Source organism: Parambassis ranga, chromosome 1, assembly GCF_900634625.1.
Source record: "Parambassis ranga chromosome 1, fParRan2.1, whole genome shotgun sequence".
Classification (NCBI taxonomy): Eukaryota; Metazoa; Chordata; class Actinopteri; family Ambassidae; genus Parambassis; species Parambassis ranga.
Genome location: NC_041022.1, coordinates 20,940,969 through 20,963,111, shown reverse-complemented (window position 1 = coordinate 20,963,111; position 22,143 = coordinate 20,940,969). Strand labels below are relative to the sequence as shown.

The following is a 22,143-nucleotide window of genomic DNA, read 5'->3' as shown; positions in this document are numbered from 1 at the left end:
TTGATCAATCTTTGATTTAGCTGTGCTGGAGTGACTTGATTCTCAGCAAAGTTAGCTGATGTATCATTTCAGCCTAAATATGTTTTGTCTGAACCCTGATGGCCTAAATCGATCTGTCTTGAGTTCTGATGTTATCTAACGTCTTTGCCAGATACACCAGTGGCTCAGGATGCCACCCCCCCAAAAAAAACAAAAAAACAAAAAAAAAAAGATGGGGAGAAATGCTTCTCTAAACTTTTTGGGGTCTCACCTTTGTTCCTTCTCTCCTTTAAGAAAGCCAAAATATAGGTCAAACTGGTACCAATACTTGGTTTGTCATTATTCTGTAGTCCTTTTTAGTAGAAAAAAAAATCTATTATTATTATTATTATTATTATTATTTTCACATGGTGATGGATTAAAATGTATAATATATATATATATATATACATATGTACATATGAACATATGTACATATGTACATGTACGCTTTATGTACGCTTTATATATATATATATATATATATATATATATATATATATATATATATATATAAAGCGTACATAAAGCGTACATGTACATATGTACATATGTTCATATGCAAATAAAACTATATATAGAAAAATGCTCTCCTTTAAAGTAAGAAACAAGAGAAGTCTATTTTATAACGTCTCCATCATCCATTAGTAGAGTCATAGGGACATCTGTGGTGTCCTCTCATTGACTGACTGGCCCAGACTCTACTGTAAATGATTAGATTACTGTGTGACGTCACAGTATGGAACAGAAAAATCAATGGACTGTCATCCCTGAATACTAAATACACTAGTCACTTTTTGTGTATGTGTGTGTATGTGTGTGTCCCCTCTCCTTTTATCTTCCTCTCATTAACTCTTGTCCTCATCAAGTATCTCTCTCTCCAGTGTGTTTGCCAAGAATGAAGTCAGCACATGTGCGTGCACACACGCAAATGCACACACTTCACAACACAGTGGTACAAGCCTTCTAAGTCACGACTCACACAGCACAGGCTCACACACTTTCCCAGAGACCAATGAAGGAGAGAAAATGTGAAGAAGAGAGGCTGACACCACCAAAAGATCAAAACTATGCTAAAAGTCCAAGAACTTTTGCTGTGTCACTCAGATGACTCACTATAACACACATGTACCTTTAACTCCAGCCCCTGCCATCTGCATCATTTATAGAATGCTGAGTTTAAAGAACCTGCATTAAAACATATAGCTTTGATGCTTCTTTTCACTATTTACTGACCCTGTTTAAGGTGATGTTTAACACACAAGGCAATAAACATCCACTAACTGTTAACTGTAAGAACATGTTGAACAAATTACTGTAATGGATAGGTCTGTAAACACTCACTATTCATCCAGGTCATACTTATGTCCAAGAGTTTAATCAAGACAACTGGACTCAAGGATTTGTTTTGAAGACGTTTCACCACTATTCTTCTTCAGTTCTGCTACTGTTCTGAGGGAGAATCTGTGTTTTTATGTGCTTAGGACCTCTGTGGGTGGAACTCATATGACTAAGATCCCTATTGTTGGTTAATAGTCAATTAACGACCAGAAACCCAGAAACTGAGGGAGGGTTTTTCCAACTTCACATAGATGGCTTCTTTGACTCCTTCAAACCATCTGTCCTCTCTGTCTAGAATTTGGACTTTCTTATCCTCGAAGGAGTGGCCGCTGTCTTTAAGGTATAGGTGAACTGCTGAGTCCTGTCCTGAGGAGGTGGCTCTCCTGTGCTGTGACATCCTTCTGTGTTGTGGTTGTTTGGTCTCACCAATATACAGATCAGAGCATTCCTAACTGCACTAAACTGAATAAACTATTTTGCCCCTTTTTTCCCTGGAAGTTTTGTCCTTGGGATAAACCAGTTTCTGTCTCAGGGTGGAGTTGGTGTACTGGAATCTAATGTGTATTGAAAATCCTTCAATTAAGAAAATGTATGGATTCATGAACTAAACCCATTCAGTGGATGCATTTTACCACCAAGCTTTGATGTACCAGTTCTGCCAAGATGGTGAGTGTCACTTAAGAATTGGTTAAAACCTCCTAAGGCTAGGTTCATCCTTTGAGGATTGTGGGAGCCATTTTTAGAATATTCACGTACAAACCTTTGTGGGAAGCTACATGCAAATGCATTATAGATCTGAGGAGTAATGAGAAATCTTTGATCTATCCAATCCTCATCAGGAAAGCAGCGATCAGTGATTTCAAGGTGACTGAAACCACCAGTTTACATATGTGGAGCCTTCCTGTGCTCATGAGTCTCTATAAATCACACATAAAAGCCTGGGAGTAGCCAAAAATATAGTGGAACATGGTGTTCAGATGAAAAAAAAAGTGCATCAAGGAATTACTCCATGCTATGAAAAAGTGTGTTTAAACAAAACATGCAATCATTTTCAGAACCGTGTAATTTTAATAGCTACCCATAAATTCTGGTGTTCATGTTTCACGGGTTTTTCCCTGTGCCTGTGTGGGTTTTCTCCGGGTACTCCGGCTTCCTCTAACATACCAAAGACGTGCTTGTTAGGTTAATTGGTGATTCTATATTGCCCATAGGTGTGTGTGAGTGTGAATGGTTGTTTGTCTGTGCAGGTTGCCCTGTGATGGACTGGTGACCCTGCACTGCAGGACGAAGTGGGTTCAGATAATGGAGGGATGGATGTTTCACATGTTCACAGCATTGGATAATTTGTCTGACTACAATGTTTTTTTTGGCTTTGAAAGTAGAACAGAAAGTAGAAAAACAAGTATATCTATTTTTTTTCACTGCTAACATAACAAGTCGTCTTTGTGGCTATTCTTTTGTGTGTAGCGCTCATCTGTTTGTTTACAATCTGTGTAAATACTCTTAGCTCCACTTGAACTTCAGCTGACTCGATATTTTACACCATATACAAACCTCTGTGCCATGGCTGTGTACATGTGGAAACAAACTTGGTAGTGCTAGATGAGACAGAGGTCGCCATTAGAGACATGACTAGCTTCAACAACTTATATTGATCAGACCTGTCATGTACTTTTAGCTGAAGTGCTGGCTAGATGAATAGACAGGCCCACAATCATCCAATATTCCAATATCACATACTGTACAGTCCCCACATTGAGAGGTTTATATGAACACAGATGCAGACATGTGCACACACACACAGCAAGAAAACATGGTAAACATATGCCAGCTGCTTGCAGTGGGTCTTCATACCAAGACCTTTCAATTTAAAATGCTCCATATGAATATACATGAAGGCTTGAAATATGACTATAATTGGCAATAGAGTGTATACACTTACAGTATCTGAATACAGAAATACTGTGTGTGTGTGTATGCACCAGAAGATACCAGCAGTGTGTTATATAGGCTGTGCTGAGTGATTGATCATAGGGAGCAGAGAAAAGCAGGTTACTGCAGCGCTTACACACACTCTCTCTCTCTCTCTCTCTCTCTCTCTCTCTCTCTCTCTCTCTCTCTCTCTCTCTCTCTCTCTCTCTCTCTCTCTCTCTCTCTCTCTCTCTCTCTTCCCCCTCCCCCTTCGTTCCATCTCCATCTTTGCCTTCCCTCCTCCTCCCATTCCTCTTCCAAACCTCTCTCTCTCATCCTCCATACATCACTCTCACCTCCCCCGTCCCCTCAGCCATCACTCTTCCCTCCTTTCCAGTGGTCTTCCTCCTCCAGTTCTAAACTCCTCTCTGCTCTCCATCCTTCTCACGCCTTCTTTAACAGCCAAACCCATCTTGTATTCCCCCTTTCGCTTTCTGTTCTGTTATCCAGAGCCCAGGGGAATGGAGAGACATTGTCACGTGTCTTCTTTTCCCACCTCCTTCTTCTTTTTCCTCACTCTGTTATCTAGCTGTAGTAATACTCTAGTGCTACTCTGGCAAAGGGCTCTGAGAAGGCTCCCCCTGCCGCCATCTCTCTCTGCACATATCTACTGCATCTATCTTCCATCATACATCTTTATTGTTGTGCATTAGGGGGTTACCATGTATCATTACGATACTTTGTTAATTGTGTACGAAGTAGAAGAGAGAGTCTACAAGAGGACTCTCCAGTACAGTCCTGTTTGCCTTCCTCTACCGGTGAATAAAAGAATGCAAACATGGCAGCTGCTACGCAAATCAACATCAATACCTCCAAGCCCCAAGAGATGTGCATCAACACAACATCAAATGCAGCCATCACAGTAAATGGAAACTCACTGCAGAATGGCTGGCATATCTGTGAAGTCATGTCAGTATAACAATGCAGCACACCTACCTATCTATGCAAGGCAGGGCAACAGAAAGCATAATATATTGACTTAAGCCAATTCAGTCTTTGTACTCCACCACTTTGCTGTTTTCGGTCCTTTAAGAGTTTTAAATCAAGGCAACTGGGGTCACAGCTTAGTTTTCTGAAAACATGAGTAGCTTCATCAGTTTTGCTGAGGCCAAACATTTTGTCCAGTTGCCTCAATTTTTACGTTTGGATATAAAATGATCTGTGTGAATGAGAGTCTTCACAGACATTTGATGTATAACAAAATATGTTAGATGTGCTGTTGCAATCTGAGAGAGAGAAAAAATATTGTTTTAGCTGAAAGCTCATAGTTTGACTTTTAAACTGAACAGAGAAAGAGCAGGAGAAGATAGAGGGGGATGGCGGAAGCTCTGCCACCCCTCTGTCAGCTATTGCCATAACAACCAACCTGCCCCCCCCCCCCCCCCCCCCCACACCCCCCTCTCTGGGAGAAGTGACATTTCACTTTGCCCTGGTTGCTGCTTCCTGCAGGGATGATCTGATCCAGTCTTTGTGTGTATGTGTGTGTGTGTGTGTCCTCATTAAAGGAGCATAGCGACTGGGGGTGGGGGGGTGGCCCTGATCACACACGCACACCTTGAAAAACCAGACCTCTGCTGTGTCTGTGTTTGAGATCGGAAAAGACACTACCAAAGAGACACAGACACACACAAGTAAAGACACGTTGTTGTACATGTATCAGTTTGGTGATGGTTTCCACCAGGTTATAGGGTGAATAGTACATTTTTAACATAAATTTACAAAACAAAAGACTCGATGTCTGATTGCCCCAGCTAACCCAGCAGTGTGGAGTGGAGCTGGTAGTCATGGAAACACATCCTACAGTAGTATCCATGACAGACACACAGACCTAAACCTGACTCCACTATGATCAGCATGGAAACATTCACACAAATAAAAAAGATGCATTTAATGCAAAGAACTGAAAACAAAGTTCTGAAATGTTTCTGTGGACTCACCCAGTGAGCACGACCACAAAGTCCATGACGTTCCAGCCGTTCCTCAGGTAGGAGCCTTTATGTAACGCAAAACCCAGAGCTAGGATCTTTATCCCAGACTCAAAACAGAAGATGGCTATGAAGTAGGGCTCTGTCTCTTCCTGCAGAGGAGAGGAGAATCAGTCAGCTTGTTAAAATAGTGTAAACTAAACAAAGTGTACTGGTAGGTCTGTGTGTGAGTGGTGTGTTACCAGTCGTTCAGACAGAGGCGTCTTGTCTCCGTCGGGAAGGTGCTGTTCCAGAGCCAGGACAATGCAGTTTGCAATGATGGTGGTGAGGATCATCCATTCAAACGGAGTACAGCTGGAGTTAAGGTCAACATCAAAAGAAGCTGCATAGACTTCCACAGTACTCTACATTTCAATCACTCACACATAACACTGTTTAAAATTGTATTATAATGTATCTGCATTAAGAAGTCCAGTCTGACCTGTGACACACCTCTCTCTGGTTTCTCTGTTCACATGTCTTTCTAAAGCCAAACTCTCCAATAACTGAGTGGTTTTTGTGTGTAGCACATAGTGACTCATCTGTTTGTTTACAGTCTGTGTAAATACTCCACTTGAACTTCTGCTGACTTCACGGCATATAGCCCCCTGTGTCATGGCTGTGTACATGTGGTGAAATACAGTGCGTTTTTAAACTTTATTTAGCTGAATGATTAAAACCCAGGATAGGGTTTGCAAAAAAAAGAAAAAAAAGGAAAAGAGATACCAAATAATTGGATGAAATTTCATATTGTCAGTTTACTACTACATGTGAAAATTAAATTCCTACACACACTCATGGGCTGACTCACAGAGCTTGGGTCGCCTGGTGAAGCAGCCAGCTTTTCACAGCGCTCCATCCAGTCAAGTGTATTTCAATGTGTTGTGGTGTGTGTGTGTTTGCTTAGTGCATGTGTGTCCATGCCTGAGCAACGGCCGCTGGAGGGGCTAAGATGACTGGATACATCCAGACAGATCAAGCCTGTGCCTAATTGGCCAGTCATTATCCTGTTAGCCTGTATGTGTGTGTGTGGAAGGAGTGCGTGTCTATTGTCGTGTTTACCAGATGCAACGTTGACATTGACACTATGGCCGGAGGTCGGCCTCTGCATGTGTGTGTGTGAGAGAGGAAAAAGAGGCTGCTGGTTGATGTGAGAGGATCAGACAGGTCGGTCTGGGGAGTACACACTAACAAGACAACTCTGAACTACACGGCACAGGCAGGCTGGCAAATACAACGCACACACGAACAGTTATACTTGTGGAAGATGCAGCAGCGGGAACGAAGCAACCAAACACACTATGATACCATTCCAGAGCAAACTTCTGGCTTAGGCACTGCACTTTGTTGAGTGTGTTGTCAAAATGATGCATCAGATTGCAGATAGCCCATTCAGTCAGTGCTAATGCAATGCTACTTAGTCTACAAAAAAAGTAATGTTTGTACTGAGTCATGAAGGTGGGAAGCTCTCATCTCCAGTGAAGTCAGAAATAAAACCTCAGATTTTTCTGCATAAGGCACAATAAACAGTTTTGCGTTAAAGTATGTAGATCTGTGAAAGTGAAGTATTCTATCAGAGCAGTTTGACTGTGAAGAGCAGAAAGAAATTCCATTAAAGCCACAAATGCTGAAATGTAGGAAAATTCAAGAAAGTGGTTTCGCACACCCTTGAAGGCCTGTTTTTGGACTACAAATGTACTGTTAAATTTACTTACCAGTTCCAGTTCTAGTATCAATAAATACTATCAGTGTGTTGGATGGGGCTAACAGTCCAGTGCGAAAGGAAGTGTGAAAAAGAGGTGAAGAGGCAAGTGTGTCCGGGTTGGAGTGGGTGTAGAAAAGTGTCAGGAGTGTTGTGTGACAGAAGACTGTCAAGAATCAAAGGAAAGGTGTATCAGACAGTTGTGAGACCAGCCATGATACGGTTTAGATGAAGATGTGGAGGTTCTCTTCAGGAGTGAAGAGGATGGACAGGATTAAGAATGGGCATATAAGAGGGCCAGCAGAGGAGGGATAGTGGTCATATTGGTAGAAGGATGTTGGAAATGGAGCTGCAAGGCAAGAGGTCAAGAGGAAAGCCAAAGAGGAGACATATGGAGGTGCTAAAAGAGGACATGAAGTTAGCTGGTGTGAGAGAAGAGGAAGCAGAGGATAGAGTTAGGTGGAAACAGATGATTCGCCGTTTCAACCTGATGGGAACAGCTGAAAGTAGGAGAAGAAGAAAGAAAGCTAACAATGCTTTGGATGCATACAGAAGAGGTGTGTCTTTAGCCTTAAGAACTGCAGTTCTTAAATGACCACATGAGGCTGGCAAAATACACCATGTTAAAAAATGTCCTTTTTAGCAGAAATAAACATTTTAACAGCATTACAGTTTTGGTGTCTTTAGATAATTTGTGTACAGGAAGTCAATTTCACTAATTTTAGGACTTGTCCATCTTCATCTTTTATTTGTGTCATCAATAGCTGCAGTAAGATGTAGAAAATAAGCTATTGTAAGTATCTAGTTTATTTGTTTATTTGTGGCTCTAACATTCTGTTTCATATAAATCATTCACTTAATTACCAAATATTGCACTCCATGTTTGTTTTTTCTAACCTTACAGTCTGTAGCCCACAGTTGCTGTGTGTGCGTGTGTGTGTGGAAGCAGACTACATGCAAGCCTGCCACAGCATCTATTATTCAGCAGACACACACTCTGCTGGCCTAACAACTTGCTGAAAGCAGGAGGTAACACTGTGTGTGTGTTTCATTTCCTCCCATTCCTTCACAATCCAGCTGCCTCGTTCCGTATCTCTTTAAGATCTTTATCTCTTTTCTATCCATTCCTTTTTTTCTGGTTCCCTTCTTTATATTTTGTTTTCTTTTTCTACTTTTCGAACATAAACTGAGCTGCTCTTTCTTCCTAAACCTTTTTTTCCTCTGTCTCTCCAGCCTCGTCTTCATTTATCTTATTTTCTCCGTCTGTCTGCCACATCAACCCAAAGTTTAGGTGAATCGGAAGCAATTAGAGAGCAGGAATTTTTGGCAACAGTATTATTGGTGAGCACTGCAAAAAATGTGTGTGTTCCTCTCTTCGCTAATTAAAATGGCTTTCTGATGGCCAGAAACAAACCCTGCGCTGCCACACACACACAGAGAGCTCTTTATCTCTTCTTCCCACTGCAGGCAGCTACTGTAAGTCAACAACATACACAAACAACGGTGTGTATGCACACAGAACAAACACATGTACACATGAGCAGACATGAGCATTACACAAATACTTTCATAACATACACATAAAGCTTAAAGAGCTGAGGGAGCTTCTGATCAAGCAACATTTCAAAATGGCTGGATATCACAAGGAGATGTTGAAATGTCATAAACTAAGGCTTGAAATAAAGGAATGAATCAGTTTTAGTCCAGGGGAATTGGGATTATCTTGGTCTGAGCTACAACATCTCTCAGCCCTCTGAAGTCCGGGCCTCTGACCTCTGTCTTCAGTTTCTGCTTGTTGGGATGTTTTCTGTACGTCTGGACACTTTTTTTGTAAAAGCCCCCTCAGGAATTCTAACACTTTGTGCGTATTTTGTATTTCCATATCTAGATTGTTGCTTTAATATCCCCAGTGTTACCCGTATTGCCTCCAGAGAGGGCTGAAAGTCATTGTAATTATGTAAGCATCAACGTATCTAGGGATGAATTATCAACCACATGTGGTTTGTGTTTTCTTTCTTTTTTTTATGAGGACATGTTTAACAACCACTGATACAATTAAAATAACATATTTAAACAGAACTTTGATTTAAAAGACTGTTGTTTCTGTACTATGTGATACCATTTTCAATATTAAGATTCCTTTTTTTCCTTTCACCTGCAAAGCAGCTTCTGCACTATTTTTCTTAGCTACCATGGCAACAAGTCTCGTTAACCAGGGGATGTCCACGCACTCTTTCACATTACCATATCATAGCGCATAGCTACATAACATCAGCAGAATTAACTACCAGTATGAATCTGCTGCGCTGCCATCAATGTGCTTTACAGGTACTGAAGTCTTGACAAGAAGGTAGTATAACTTTTTTTTTTATGCTTTGCCCAATGTTCCTGTATAATAGCTTTATTTGCAATATCAACAAGTCCTAGGCCTTCATGCTTTTAACCCCAAAACAGAGCAGTAAATTATAATGTCATGGATTTACTTTTATGTATTTAAGGATTTTATTGCACCACTGTGGTAAAGAACTTTATCCATGATGACAATACACTCCCTGTTAAAAAATCTTTCTCTGTCCCCACACTACAACCCCAAACCTCCACAAAAACCACCCACACCTATTTAAATTCCTCCGTCTAAGTCATCCTGTGAAAAATGTCCTCGTGTACCCGTTTGCTTGTCTGTGTGTGTGTTCACCCGAGTGTGTTTGTGTGCATGTTTTCAGCTGATGAGGCATTTTGGCGTGGCGCTGAGGCTGTGCTTTAGGGGAGCCGAGCCTGATGAGGGGGAGATTTTAAATCACACCAAATGAAGCTTTATCAAATAAATGAAACTGTGTAGCACTCGACTCAGCAAGAGTCAGTTCCTTTATGGGAGTGACGCAAGCACTCTCTCACTCTCTCTCTCTCCTTCACAACCATGCAGAGCTGAGAAACCACACACACTCCAATATCCTCTTAATTTTACCTTCACTTAGGGGGTATGAGTTTTAATGTGGTCTGGATGTCAGCTTGGTAATATACAGCTCATTACGTAGCTTTTTATAAACCTGAGAGGTCTCACTCCCAGTATGTATGTATGGTCACAGTTACATATGAAACCCATTATGTTTCAGTGTACATTTATATTTTCATGTCACATGCCTAAATGTACATCTCCACCACCAATTCTTTGCTCTATGGACAGTTTCAGCAGGTTAAACACTCTTTCTTCCTGTCATGCACCTCAGACCTCAGTCTGCACCTTTCCTTCTTATTTATTCCCAGCCAGCCATCTTGCCTTCTCTCCATCATTTCATCCTCTACCTCCATCTCCCACCCCTCCCTCCCATCCTGCTCCACTCATCTCCTGCATGAACCGCTATATATAGACATGTGAAGATAAAAGAGAGAGGAGGGGGTCAGGAGGGGGGAGAGAGTTTCTCCCTCTCTCCCCTGACCCCAGCTCTTTTGGCTTTTCCAGAATATCTGCTGTGCCACTTTGCAGGCTAGCAATAAGAACCGCATACATTCTCACACTCTCACACACAAACACAGCCATCCATCACTCTGTTGTTTTTTCATGGGCTGCCATTGTTTCCACCATTTTCAAACTGAACACAAACTACACACAAAAAGTTACAAACACACACACACACACTCACAAAAGTACACAACCTACTCACAGACACTCACAAACAAACACTGTAACACTTGCAGCATCTCCCATGATGCAACTCAAGGAAACAGACTCCACTGTGGGGAGTGGCAGATGCACACACACACACACGTGCACTGCTGAACCACACATTTTCAAATGACAAAATGCCACAAAAGGGTTAACTAAAATTGATGTTAACTCTGTGGATTCATCCTGAATCTGTTCTCTCTAAGTCAATGTCATGATAACATTAGATGTGTCTTAATTAGTGCCATGGAAAACAAATCATTTGTCCAGCAATTAAAACAAATCTGTTATAAAAAATGTTTCCAGAGCATACAGAGACACAGATAAAAACAAACAAACAAAACAAACAAAAGCTGTATGATATGTAAGCACAGCAGGCTGTCAGTATGTGCAACAATGTAAAGCTTCTCACAGGCAATTTACACATAAACCTAAAAAGAAACAGTCCCAAGTGAATTTAACTCCAGCAGGTAACTTTGCTGGAGCAGCTCCTTTTGTAGGTCAGCCATCATCTGGAGTCCTGTGCTATTTTAAAAATCCAGCCATCTTCTGAATAATTAAATGTGGTGGCTTATAAATTTAATAACTGCTGGGGACAAAAAAGGGCTACTTTTTCAGTCTCTCTTAAATCTGTCTTAGTGTCGTTGTTCAGTGACCCATTGCCCATTGAAGCTTTTCTGCATTTGAGTGACTAACACTGTGTTCTATGTTAATACATTATAATCATGGAGTAATATTACTGATCCAATTGCAAGCAGCAGTTGAATATTGTAGTTGACTAAGGGCTTATTTATTCATTTATATTTTTTTAGTCCAAATCTATACTAAATTAACCCTTGTGCCCTCCTCTGCCTTTTTTGTACATTTTTGCAAAAATTATTTTCATTTGCTGATCATTTTTGCTGAGTTACAGCTGGTGGTCTTTATAAGATATGAAAAGATAAGATAATCCTTTATTAGTCCCCCGCAGGGGAAATTTTTGCAGGATTGTTTCTTTCAAGTCAAATGTTTGAAATCCAGTGTTGTTTCTGTTACTATTTCATTTATACTCACTTTATGCATTTTGCACCCTCTGGACACCTTCGTGGCCAAAAACATACACGTGTGTTCACACACATGCCACATTCAAAGCCCAGATGATTATGATTTAAATTTGAATCAGATACAGATTTGAAAATTATTTCAAACACATAAAAAATATTCTTGGCCCCCCTTGTGGTCATAGGGTGCCATAATATAACTGGGAATAATACAGGAATTTCATAGAATGTCCTACATTAGGAAAACAGCGGAATCTGATGGAATACAGTCAAAATGTCAAATATCAATCCTCTTCTTCAAAATGAAATGCTAATAATACAGATTGAATGGTTTTATACTGGTACGACAGCAGGTTTAAAAAATGTGGTTTGAATGGAAGTCAATGAGACATTTTTGTCCACGAAGGTGTCCAGAGGGAGTATCTGCTATTACATAAGTCCCATACACCTGCTATTTATTATATGAAAAATATTTGTTGTTTTTGTGTTGTTTTGTGATCAATAATTCATCATTGAGGTAAGCAAACTGGCATTTAAAGGGTTAAAATCCTGAAAGTGGTTTAATGTTTGGTAGTTTTGAGCAAGGCTGAAGTTGTTTAAGTGATTTATGAAAAAAAAGCAGAAAAAAATATTGATGTATGATAATTGTATAGCAGTTTTAGGGCATGGACATTTTTATAAATAAAAAACAGGCATTTAAAGGGTTAAAATCCTGAATATGATCTAATGTTTGGTAGTGTTATGTAGTACTGAAGTAGTTAAGGTGATTTATGAGAAAAAAGCAGAAAAAAAATATTGATGTATGATAAGTTTTTATGGCCTGTACATTTTTGTCCAGAGGGTAGTAAAAAGGAGGAGGGCACAAGGGTTAAATAAAACTGTGGACTTAAAGTAGAATTTAGCATACAATTAAAATGCACCATTACAAATGCCCACATATAAAACAGTCAGTACTGTCTTCATTCCAGTATAAGCTACATAAACCAGTTACTTGTTATCACAGACCTGTATCATGGTGATTTAAATTAGACACTTATCCAGCACTGTTTGCTTACTGCTATTGCTACTGTTCTCTCCTAATGCACAAGAACAGCTGCTGTATGCATCTACACCTAAGTCCATCTGATTGCATGTAACTACATAGCCCTCAGGACTATCCAAAATGTGCAATTGTTTTGTCATCTGGACTGTATGCCAATGATTCCTTTAATGCAACTTTAAAAGAATTCAACACTGAAAAAAACAACACACCTATTTATCACCACTGGTGGCAGAGTTGCAGCACCACTGATGTTTCCATTCCAATTAGGACAACAGTAAAGCAACCTACAGGAGAGGAAGCATCTCATTCAGCCATAAGGAACACTAAATTCTTTTAAAAAATAATTATATGAATCACTATAGAATAATATAGCTGCAAGCAGCAATAAGGTGGCCAAGGCTGAAGTAGCTGCAGTAACACAGTTAAGTCAGAGAGATGGTCTTCAGCAGTCCAAGGATTCACAAGTTCGCCATCAAATTTTATTAGCCGTAGTGGACTTTGTGGACCGTAGTTTAATCAATGACGTGTACCAAATTTCGTGACAAATTTGAAAAAAAACTATGCAACCACTGAATATTTAATTTCACTTTTGAAAAAAAATGAAAAATGTCAGAAAATCTAAGAAAAAAAATGATGTCATAGGGTGTGTTGGAATCGGCTTGATCCAAGGATTCTAACAGTACCAGTTGTTTGAGAATTGGTCTTACGTTATAACTTTGCTAACTCTGCCATAGACATCCCAATCCCCCTGGTTGCCTCAAAGCTTCTCTGCTTGGCCACCAATTACAATGTTGGCTGTGATGTAGTGTCCAGCCATCATCATTAAACATCACATCTAGAAACACTCGTTTAAAAAAAATCCACTCATCCTTTCTTTCCATCTGTTGTTTCCTTCTTTTCTCTGTGACTCTGGCCATCAGGCCACCTTTACTGAGCCGGGCTGACAGCTGCAGCATCAGCACCTCATCACCAGCATGAAGAAGAAGTGAATGAAGGAGTGGGGAGAGTAAAGAAGGAGAGTAAAAAATAAACACGACCACAAGAGTAAGAATAAGATAGGGAGTAAGGAAAGAAAGAAGAAAGAAGAGATCTTGGAAGAGAAATAGAAAGAGGGGAAAGCAGAGATGAAGTGATGGATAGGAAAATAAGCGATAACAGCAGGAAAAAGGGAAGTGATCTATAAAGAGCAAGCAAAGAGGGATTAAGATGGAGATAAAGAGGAGAGAGGTGAAAAGATGGTGAGACGCAGAATGGAAAAAGAGGCAGAGGTGGGGGTGGGGTGATGAGGCGATGAGGAGAAGAGGAGATGGAAGTAAAGATAGACTGAGAGAAGTAGAAGGAGGAGGGAGAATTGCAGTATTTTTATCATTCTGAGTGAGTGGGCTCTATAAAAGTAGGTTACTGTCAGCAGACAAGGAGAGGCTCACACACACACACACACACACAACATGTACCATCTCCATTTTAGTTCTGCTGAAACAGCTGCAGTATGTGTGTGTGTGTGTGTGTGTGTGAGAGAGAGAGAGAGAGAGAGAGAGAGAGCCTTGAGCATGCTCACTGAGCCACCAGCTAAACTGTCGGTTCCAGCAGGAAAATAAGTGGATTGTCTAAATGGCAGCAGTGAATATTTCAGCAGGAAAAACATGACGGAGCAGATCATACCTAAAGTAACTAAACAGATGATTTAGCACCACATCAAAACATAATAGCAGCATTGGTCACCAGTGCAAAACTCATTCAAACACACTCTCACATCCAGCAATGTGGACTCATAAGGTTACAAACAGAGGAGCCTCATCCCAAAGTATAAGGCTGCACAAAATATGCATCAAAGTAGGATTGGAGTTGGCTGCATATTACTGTTACTATTTTGTTAGGTTTAGGGAAAAAATGCTAATTGGTTTCTAGACATCTTTATACTTTTATTATTCATTAAAGGTAATAACTTACTGTCAAAAGCCCATCTAGGGACAGGTGTTAGGAATAAGCCTTTGGCTATAAACACTGTGATACTAAGTGGATTATTTAGTGAAGATAATCTATGTTTATTATATCTGTTCCTATCAAATAAACTATAAATACATTTAAAAAATGGTGTCACCCCATTTAAAACGAACACTGTTATACAGAGACAGCAGTTTGACTACTTTGTTTAATACTGTCTTCTACTAATACCTGTTGGACTACAGTGCATATTGAGAACTGACACTGATTAGGAACTCAATCCATGGTGGACAGTCCAATGATAGCATCAATGGCACAGTGCATTTTTTTTGCCACTGCGCATTGCCTGCATTGGATAACACCTTTTATTTTTAGTGATGTGCAGACTTTACAGCCTGTTTCACAGACGCAGCAGGTCTTTATTTCCTGATCCTGTGCTAAGTTAGCAAACATTTGTAGATAACATGGCAGTACATTAGCCTTGCTCAGCGTTTGTTGCTGTAGCTGCTGCGATTGCATATCAGAGATTGAATGTAATTGATTTCCTAGGGAACTGTTGCTGCTGAGCACAGTGTCACTACAGGAGGAAGTACAATGGTGTGAAAAGCAGAATGAGACATGATGCTGACATAACAATGAGCAAAAGGAAGGCTGATATTTGACTTTTTAGCTTTAGTGCATTCTGCCTGAATGCAGACCAAAAACATACAAGATATTCAACCTTTACTTTATATTGAGCTCCTGGCCACATCCACATTACAGCCTCACACACACACACACACACACACACAATGTACAGGGGAACATGTTCAGACCTACAGTCCTCCAGGCAGGGTCAAAGTCAATGAGAGTCAATGGAACGTCTATTGAAGCTGCAGTTGGATAAATGGCCATCCAACACACACGCACACAGGTCTGCTGTGTGAAGAGGTGGGCTAACTAACATCCCACAGCGTCCTGCTAGCTCAGCAGCCGTAAAACTGTCAGCAGAGCCGATGACTGACTAGTCTGTCTTCTCTCTCTCTCTCACACACACACACACACACACGCGTTCACCTTAGCCACAAATCTTTAAGCAGCCCCTCCTCCACTGTCACCCCCACACACTCATGTATAGACATAAATATGCACTCACACAGCACATAAACCTTTGCAGAAGATGATGCACACTGTGAGGGCACAAGTGCAGTTGTGCATGTTTACAGCAAATATACAAGAGTGAAAAACGTTCAGTCACAGGGACACTGTTTAAACAGTCAAATCAGTGGGATACATAAATAATTGCATTCTCTATTAACATCTGCTTAAAATGTAGATTTATCTCTGGTCTCATTTTTGTTTTTGTTTGTTTCATTTAAAAGAAATAAATACCATAGTACTTGCATAGTACATACAGCATTCTTGTGCTTAAAGTCTCCCTACAAGTAGTAATCTGCAGGTTTTTGTGCCAAAACTGGTTGTACGCAGCCATTTGTAGTGCAAAACAAGCAAAAAGTTAAGATGTAATGGCTGACTGGTGGAGCTCCCTGACTGGTAAAGAAGTGCATTTAAAATTAATTTCAAGAAGACACCTTATTCAATAGCAGAGTTCAGTGCAAACAGTAAAAGTGTGAAGATTGTGGTGATAGAAAACAAATTACACACTTTCCTTGGCTTACTCCCATCTTTTGAATACATTGCTAAATATTTGTTAGATTTTCAGTGTTTACCTCCAATCATACTTATAAATATGCAAAGTATAGCTGGTTGTTTTAGTTCAAAATCTTGTCACTAATCTGATTTTCTGCAAAGGATTTGACTAAAATCTCACCTTTATCCATTTAGACAATTGTTGGCTCTATTGCAAATGGATTGATGTTGTAACACATTGCATCTGTGCACTTTCCCTTCACATTACTGGAAAACAAAATGCTCACTTTTGGGGAATGTAAAGTAAACTTTGTTTTCCTTTGAGCACTGGATCAGTCGTTAAATTATGGATACACAGATGCTCCTGCAACTAAACTGTATTTCTCCACAAGCACTTTTTCTTACAGCTCCATGTGTAAACTATAGTTTACTGAAGGACCCGTGTGAGTCTGATACTCTGATCGAAGTGATCCGCTTCACTCAGCTGTCTGAGGCATATCACACCTACTCAGCCGCTTGCTGCTTGCTTAATCCTCACATCTCATGCACTTCTTCCTGCTTCATCTCCTCCATCCTCATTACTCACACTTCTTTAAATAAAAGCAACTTGTCATGCTATCAATAGCTTATATCCTTGACATTGTACTGTCTGCGACTTCAAGCTGGTGTATAATGACGATGCCCATGCATGTGTGTGTGTGTGTAAAGTGATTGGTTGATAAATGATAAATGTCCAGGAAATGAGGAGTTCAGCAGTGAGGAGAAGCAAACGTATGACATCAGCAGCTTTTACATTAGTCACCAAATTGCATCTGCAGAATAGAGCTTAATCCCATTATTTTGTACACACACACACACACACACACACACACACACACACACACACACACACACACACACACACACACACACACACACACACACACACACACACACACACACACACACACACACACACACACACACACACACACACACACACACACACACACACACACACACACACACACACACCACACACACACACACACACACACACACACACACACACACACACACACACACACACTCTACTATGTACACAAGCAAACATATGAGAACACACAGAACATCACATAAATGCAATGCAATGCTGGAAACCATACAGGGGACCATGTCCACTGAATATTAAATGTGTGTGTGTGTGTGTGTGTGTGTGTGTGTGTGTGTGTGTGTGTGAGTTGGAGGGTGTACTGGAAGACACGGCTGGGTGTGCTTGTGCTGCTGTGGTGACTCATCAATCCAGTGAATCACAGAGAGATTGATTTAGAAACAGACTGCATCCACCTGACTGCTGCTTCCACTGGCAAACACACGCAAATACACACACATGCAAGCAGACACACAACCACACAGGCACATTTATGCACATGCAGTCAGATGTGTGAAAAAGACCCACAGACGCTGATGAACACATATCTGAGGATTACTATCCTGTTTGTTAGATGTTGTATACATCAGACAGCTTTAGCGACGTTATAAATTAGTAATTTTACAAATTACAGTTTCTACACAAAAGACGTACAACTTGTATGTTTATATATATTCATATAGTTATATAAATAAAATGATTCATATACAAAATCAGACCAATCAGAATTATTGTATTGATGATAATATTTGTGTGGTTCTGGATGTCAAATGGCCATTTTCAGATGTTATTAGTAGAATAAATTATGGTTAGTAGGGACAGAAGATGTGTTCTATCATCTATTTGTATGCATGAGAAGGAGAAAGCAACACAAAAATATAATCAGATGCACCAGTCTCTGCTACAACTCGTCGCCATAACTGAAAACATAGGGTTGCCGTAAGGGATCTATCAACACAAATGATAAGGTCCACTTGATGGGATGACAACAAACAGGTCATAATACACCTTCAAGATAACACTATCTACCTGAAGGAGCCAGGTGCTGTTCTTACTACACTTACTGGAATTTTTCAACCCACTAGTGGTGAAAATCACTTGAACTATAGAGTTATTCATTTTTAAGACCAAAGCTTAAAAGTGGCCACTTGGTTTTAAAATGATAAAATGGTGATTTAATCAACTATAGCCAAGTTTCCTTTGAATCAACAGAAATGATGTTCATCTATGTCAGTAATTAACTTTGTGCATAGAATGTAACAGAAGGGACTGCCTACAACACAATACCACCACATATTACTTAATTCAGATTAACCCAAAACCAACTATTTAACTCTAATAAAGTGGCACTCTAACTCAGCTATTAAAAAACACAGGCTGGTGAGTAATTTGTGTTTTGTAAATGTGTCATGCAATTCATATAGTATTAGCATTAATAAGATGGGTATTTTGCTCATATTTGTGTCTGCCTATGTTCCATTGTGTTTCTATTGTAAACCCTCTCTACAAACAGAACCCCTTTTATAATACGAACATGTTAAAATTCAGCCGAATGGTGCCTGCAGATAAAGTGGAGGAGCCTTAAAACCTTTAATAAGGAGACGACAGCCGGTTATTCTGCCTCCTTGTCGTCCTTTAACACTAAATCCGTATTACACTGTGGATAAGTCTGCAGCAGAAGTCTAACTTTAGCTTGCTCGCTGTCCCCGATGATTTTGACTTCAGCTTCAAGGGATTTCGGAGCATACTGATCTCCACGCAAAACCTTTCAATTACCAGGTGAGCTCAGAGTGAGGAATACCTGTCTGCCTCTCTGGAAGTGTTTCAGAGGAGGAGACAAGTGTAGGGATGTGTGGTTCAAATAATTAGCCCGATACCAGAGTCCCCTGTCGCCAAATAGTTAATTAAAAGCTCGTCCAGTGTGGGTATATGAGTGTGTGTGTGTGTGTCCAGAGGATTAAAGGCTGTAATTATAATTATGTCCTCTCCTCTGTCTTTTTTCTACCTTCTCCTAACACAAACTCTCCTGGTATTTTTACGGACACACAGATCTCTCTCTCTGTATATGTGTGTGTATATATACACACACACACGACCAAAGAGCAGTGATTTTCCTTTAGTGAAATTACATTAGCAGTCACATTACCATCATTTTATACAGATCGTGTGATTTGCGTTATCAAATTCTCCACTAAAGCCAGGTAAACATAGTAAATCCTGAAGATAAGTACAGTAGCCAAAAACATGGTAGAAAAACTTGTTGCTTTTTTATATATTGTGCCTAATGTTGTGAATGGGTCTATTTTACGCAAACCAGAAATCTCTTTCTTTACCTTAAAATGAGTAAGTTTGGCTAAAAAATAAAAAACAACAACAACACATCAGTGATATTGGACTTTCCACATCATGTGTTAACTTTGCTAACTTTGTCAATCATCGTCAGATGATTCCTCTTTACATATTGTAGAGTATACCGTGACGTTGATACTAGAACTCTAGTGGAATAATGTTCAAAACATCCTGACCTAACAGTATTTCCTTTAATCCTCTCCTTTGTATCTTCAGTAAACATACAGGAAACACAGCAGCAGTTACAATGTATATGACAACAAATACCTTGAGTGACCCCAGTTGTGTTATCTTGTCATATATTAGTCTACTGTAGTCATTTTCTACTGTACCATCCTGAGCACTCTGCAGCTCTGTGATTGGACGGTGCCCTGGGAGACTTAATGACATCGACGTCGTCCTCTCTGGTTCAAACAGATGACCTTTGACCCAGAGATCTGAGGCTGGTATTGATGCTGTGCCCTCAGCTAATGTAGCGGGCCTGCTGATAGACTGAGATAAGAGACTGTGTGCGCACACGCTGCTGACACATTCCAGTCCAGTTCAATTACATTTCTCTACATGGAGTGACAGTGACTGAAAGTTTCAATTACAACGTAGATGTAGATTTAAAGTCTGTCTCCTATTGTTTTGTCCAAAGCTGTTTTTAAGTTGCAGTCATCGGATTTTGTTTGGTTATCCTTATTTGTCATGTTAATGTCTCATATTCAAAATAAGCCTTTTTGAGTGGATGCATTTACAGAATAAGGGAAGAAGAAGTGTTCTGACTCATGTTGACATGCTGCGGCTAATGAAGACAAAGTCAGGCGGATGTTGGTTTGACCTCTCTCTCCTCCCCTGACCTGCTTCAGAGGTCATTTGCTGGGGTCAGGGGGGCGTGGCTAACAGGCAGCTGCTGGTACTTAAATCATTTTCTCCTCCTCCCTTTCTTTTTCAGCTTCCTCCCACCTTTGTCCAGACAGATAGATATATAACCTAGGAGCCTGTTGTCACACAAGACACAGAGGAAATTTGTGGGTATGGCTGGTTTGAAACTGTTTTGATAACATTAGGTTGAAAAGTGTTACTGGGTTTTTCAAAAGGCAATACATTTGTGTAAATTACGCTGCCATACTGCACTGTAAAAGGCTAATAATGAAGGTTATGAGGAATGTAATTCTAATTCAGCTTTTACGTTTTGGTCAGCTGTGGTGAGGAAACACCTCCAAGACAAAATGAGCTCACTTTATTGGCAAACAATCACACTGGTCTAACCTACTCACATGCCATAAAATCTACCCTGAAAGCCCTGACTACCCTTTAACTAATTAAAGTGTCACATCACTTGTCTGTCCTCTCTTCTTCATCTCCTCTGCCACACCACAACTCTTCTTCGCTCTGTTATCCACTCATCCTCCTCGGCATCTTTACCTCAGGCCTTGTTGATTGACATCCATGCTGACCCCAGGGCCCACCCTCTCAGAGTGACAGAACCATTCCCCTGCCTTGGCCAAGTGACACACTAAGGTGCACAGACTGGTTGTCAGGCTGATTGGCAGCATTGCTGATGCTGCAGTGTCCCAGTCAGCTCCACCGGACTCTGGCCTGGCACACCATTTAGCTTGCACAACGCTGACCAAACACCTGCTAGCACCTGCAGAGAAAAACTTTGTTCCCCTAAGATTTAAGGTTAATAAGAAGATGATGGAAGGCTTTTTTTGTGCAGTCAGACAGCAGGGGGGCTCAGTTAGCCTAAACTTGGAGAGCTCAAGGATCAGTTTACACAGTCATAGTGTGGATCTCAATGTGAGGCTTTATCACCTTTAAGGGAGTCAAGCAAACTTCATTTATGTGATGATGGAAAGTATTCTCATAGCCACTGATCTCTTTAAAAAATATTATCATACAAACATGCCTGACGTCATTTATTTACTGTAAGATTTGATGGAAACTAGGGAATATTGGCAGACCTGCATACTACCGTACACATCCATTATTTTGAATGACATATTAAAAAACTTCATAACTGTAACCATAGTAACACACTAATACCTGCATGCACACAGTACAAGAAGAGAATAGTGACGTAAAATACATTTCTTGTTTTTCCCCGACTCCTAAAAATAACCAGCTGCTCTGATCTTGTATCCCTGCGGTCAGTTTCCCTTTCAGCTCTGTATTTCTATCAGTTATAATTATTTTTACACAGTGTGGAAAAGTGCAGCTTTATATGTCTGAGACTAATGTTGGTCATAATGTATTCATTTACATTAAGCTAATGACATGCTTCTAATCTTGAGACCAGTCAGACCCGTGGACTGGCAGATTGATTGACAGCTGAAATTCTGCGGCAAAGGATTGTTACAGCATCTAAAGGAGGAATCTAAAGTGTGTTTATTATTTTTATTGTATCACATCACTGCAGGAACTGTATGGTTATACATTTCTAAATATATATAATATTTGTTCTATTCCATTCTTGCATATTAATATCAAAATTCAGAGCCTGAAATCAGTAATTTGAATATCTGTGTCATAACTTCAAAACACTGGCTGATGCCAAGGAGGGTTGTCATCAGACAACTGATGG

General features: G+C 40.2%; 1 protein-coding gene across 1 annotated transcript in view; it reads right to left on the bottom strand.

The window, feature by feature from the left end:
* The window catches only part of cacna1ab (calcium channel, voltage-dependent, P/Q type, alpha 1A subunit, b), a 95,942-nt gene that overhangs the window by 63,816 nt on the left and 9,983 nt on the right, over positions 1 to 22,143 (bottom strand). Inside the window, exons 2-3 of the mRNA XM_028413053.1 lie at positions 5,498 to 5,603; positions 5,268 to 5,407 (exon numbers count right to left, since the gene is read on the bottom strand). Of these exons, the coding sequence (XP_028268854.1) occupies positions 5,268 to 5,407; positions 5,498 to 5,603 (246 nt within the window). The remainder of the gene's footprint in view (positions 1 to 5,267; positions 5,408 to 5,497; positions 5,604 to 22,143) is intronic.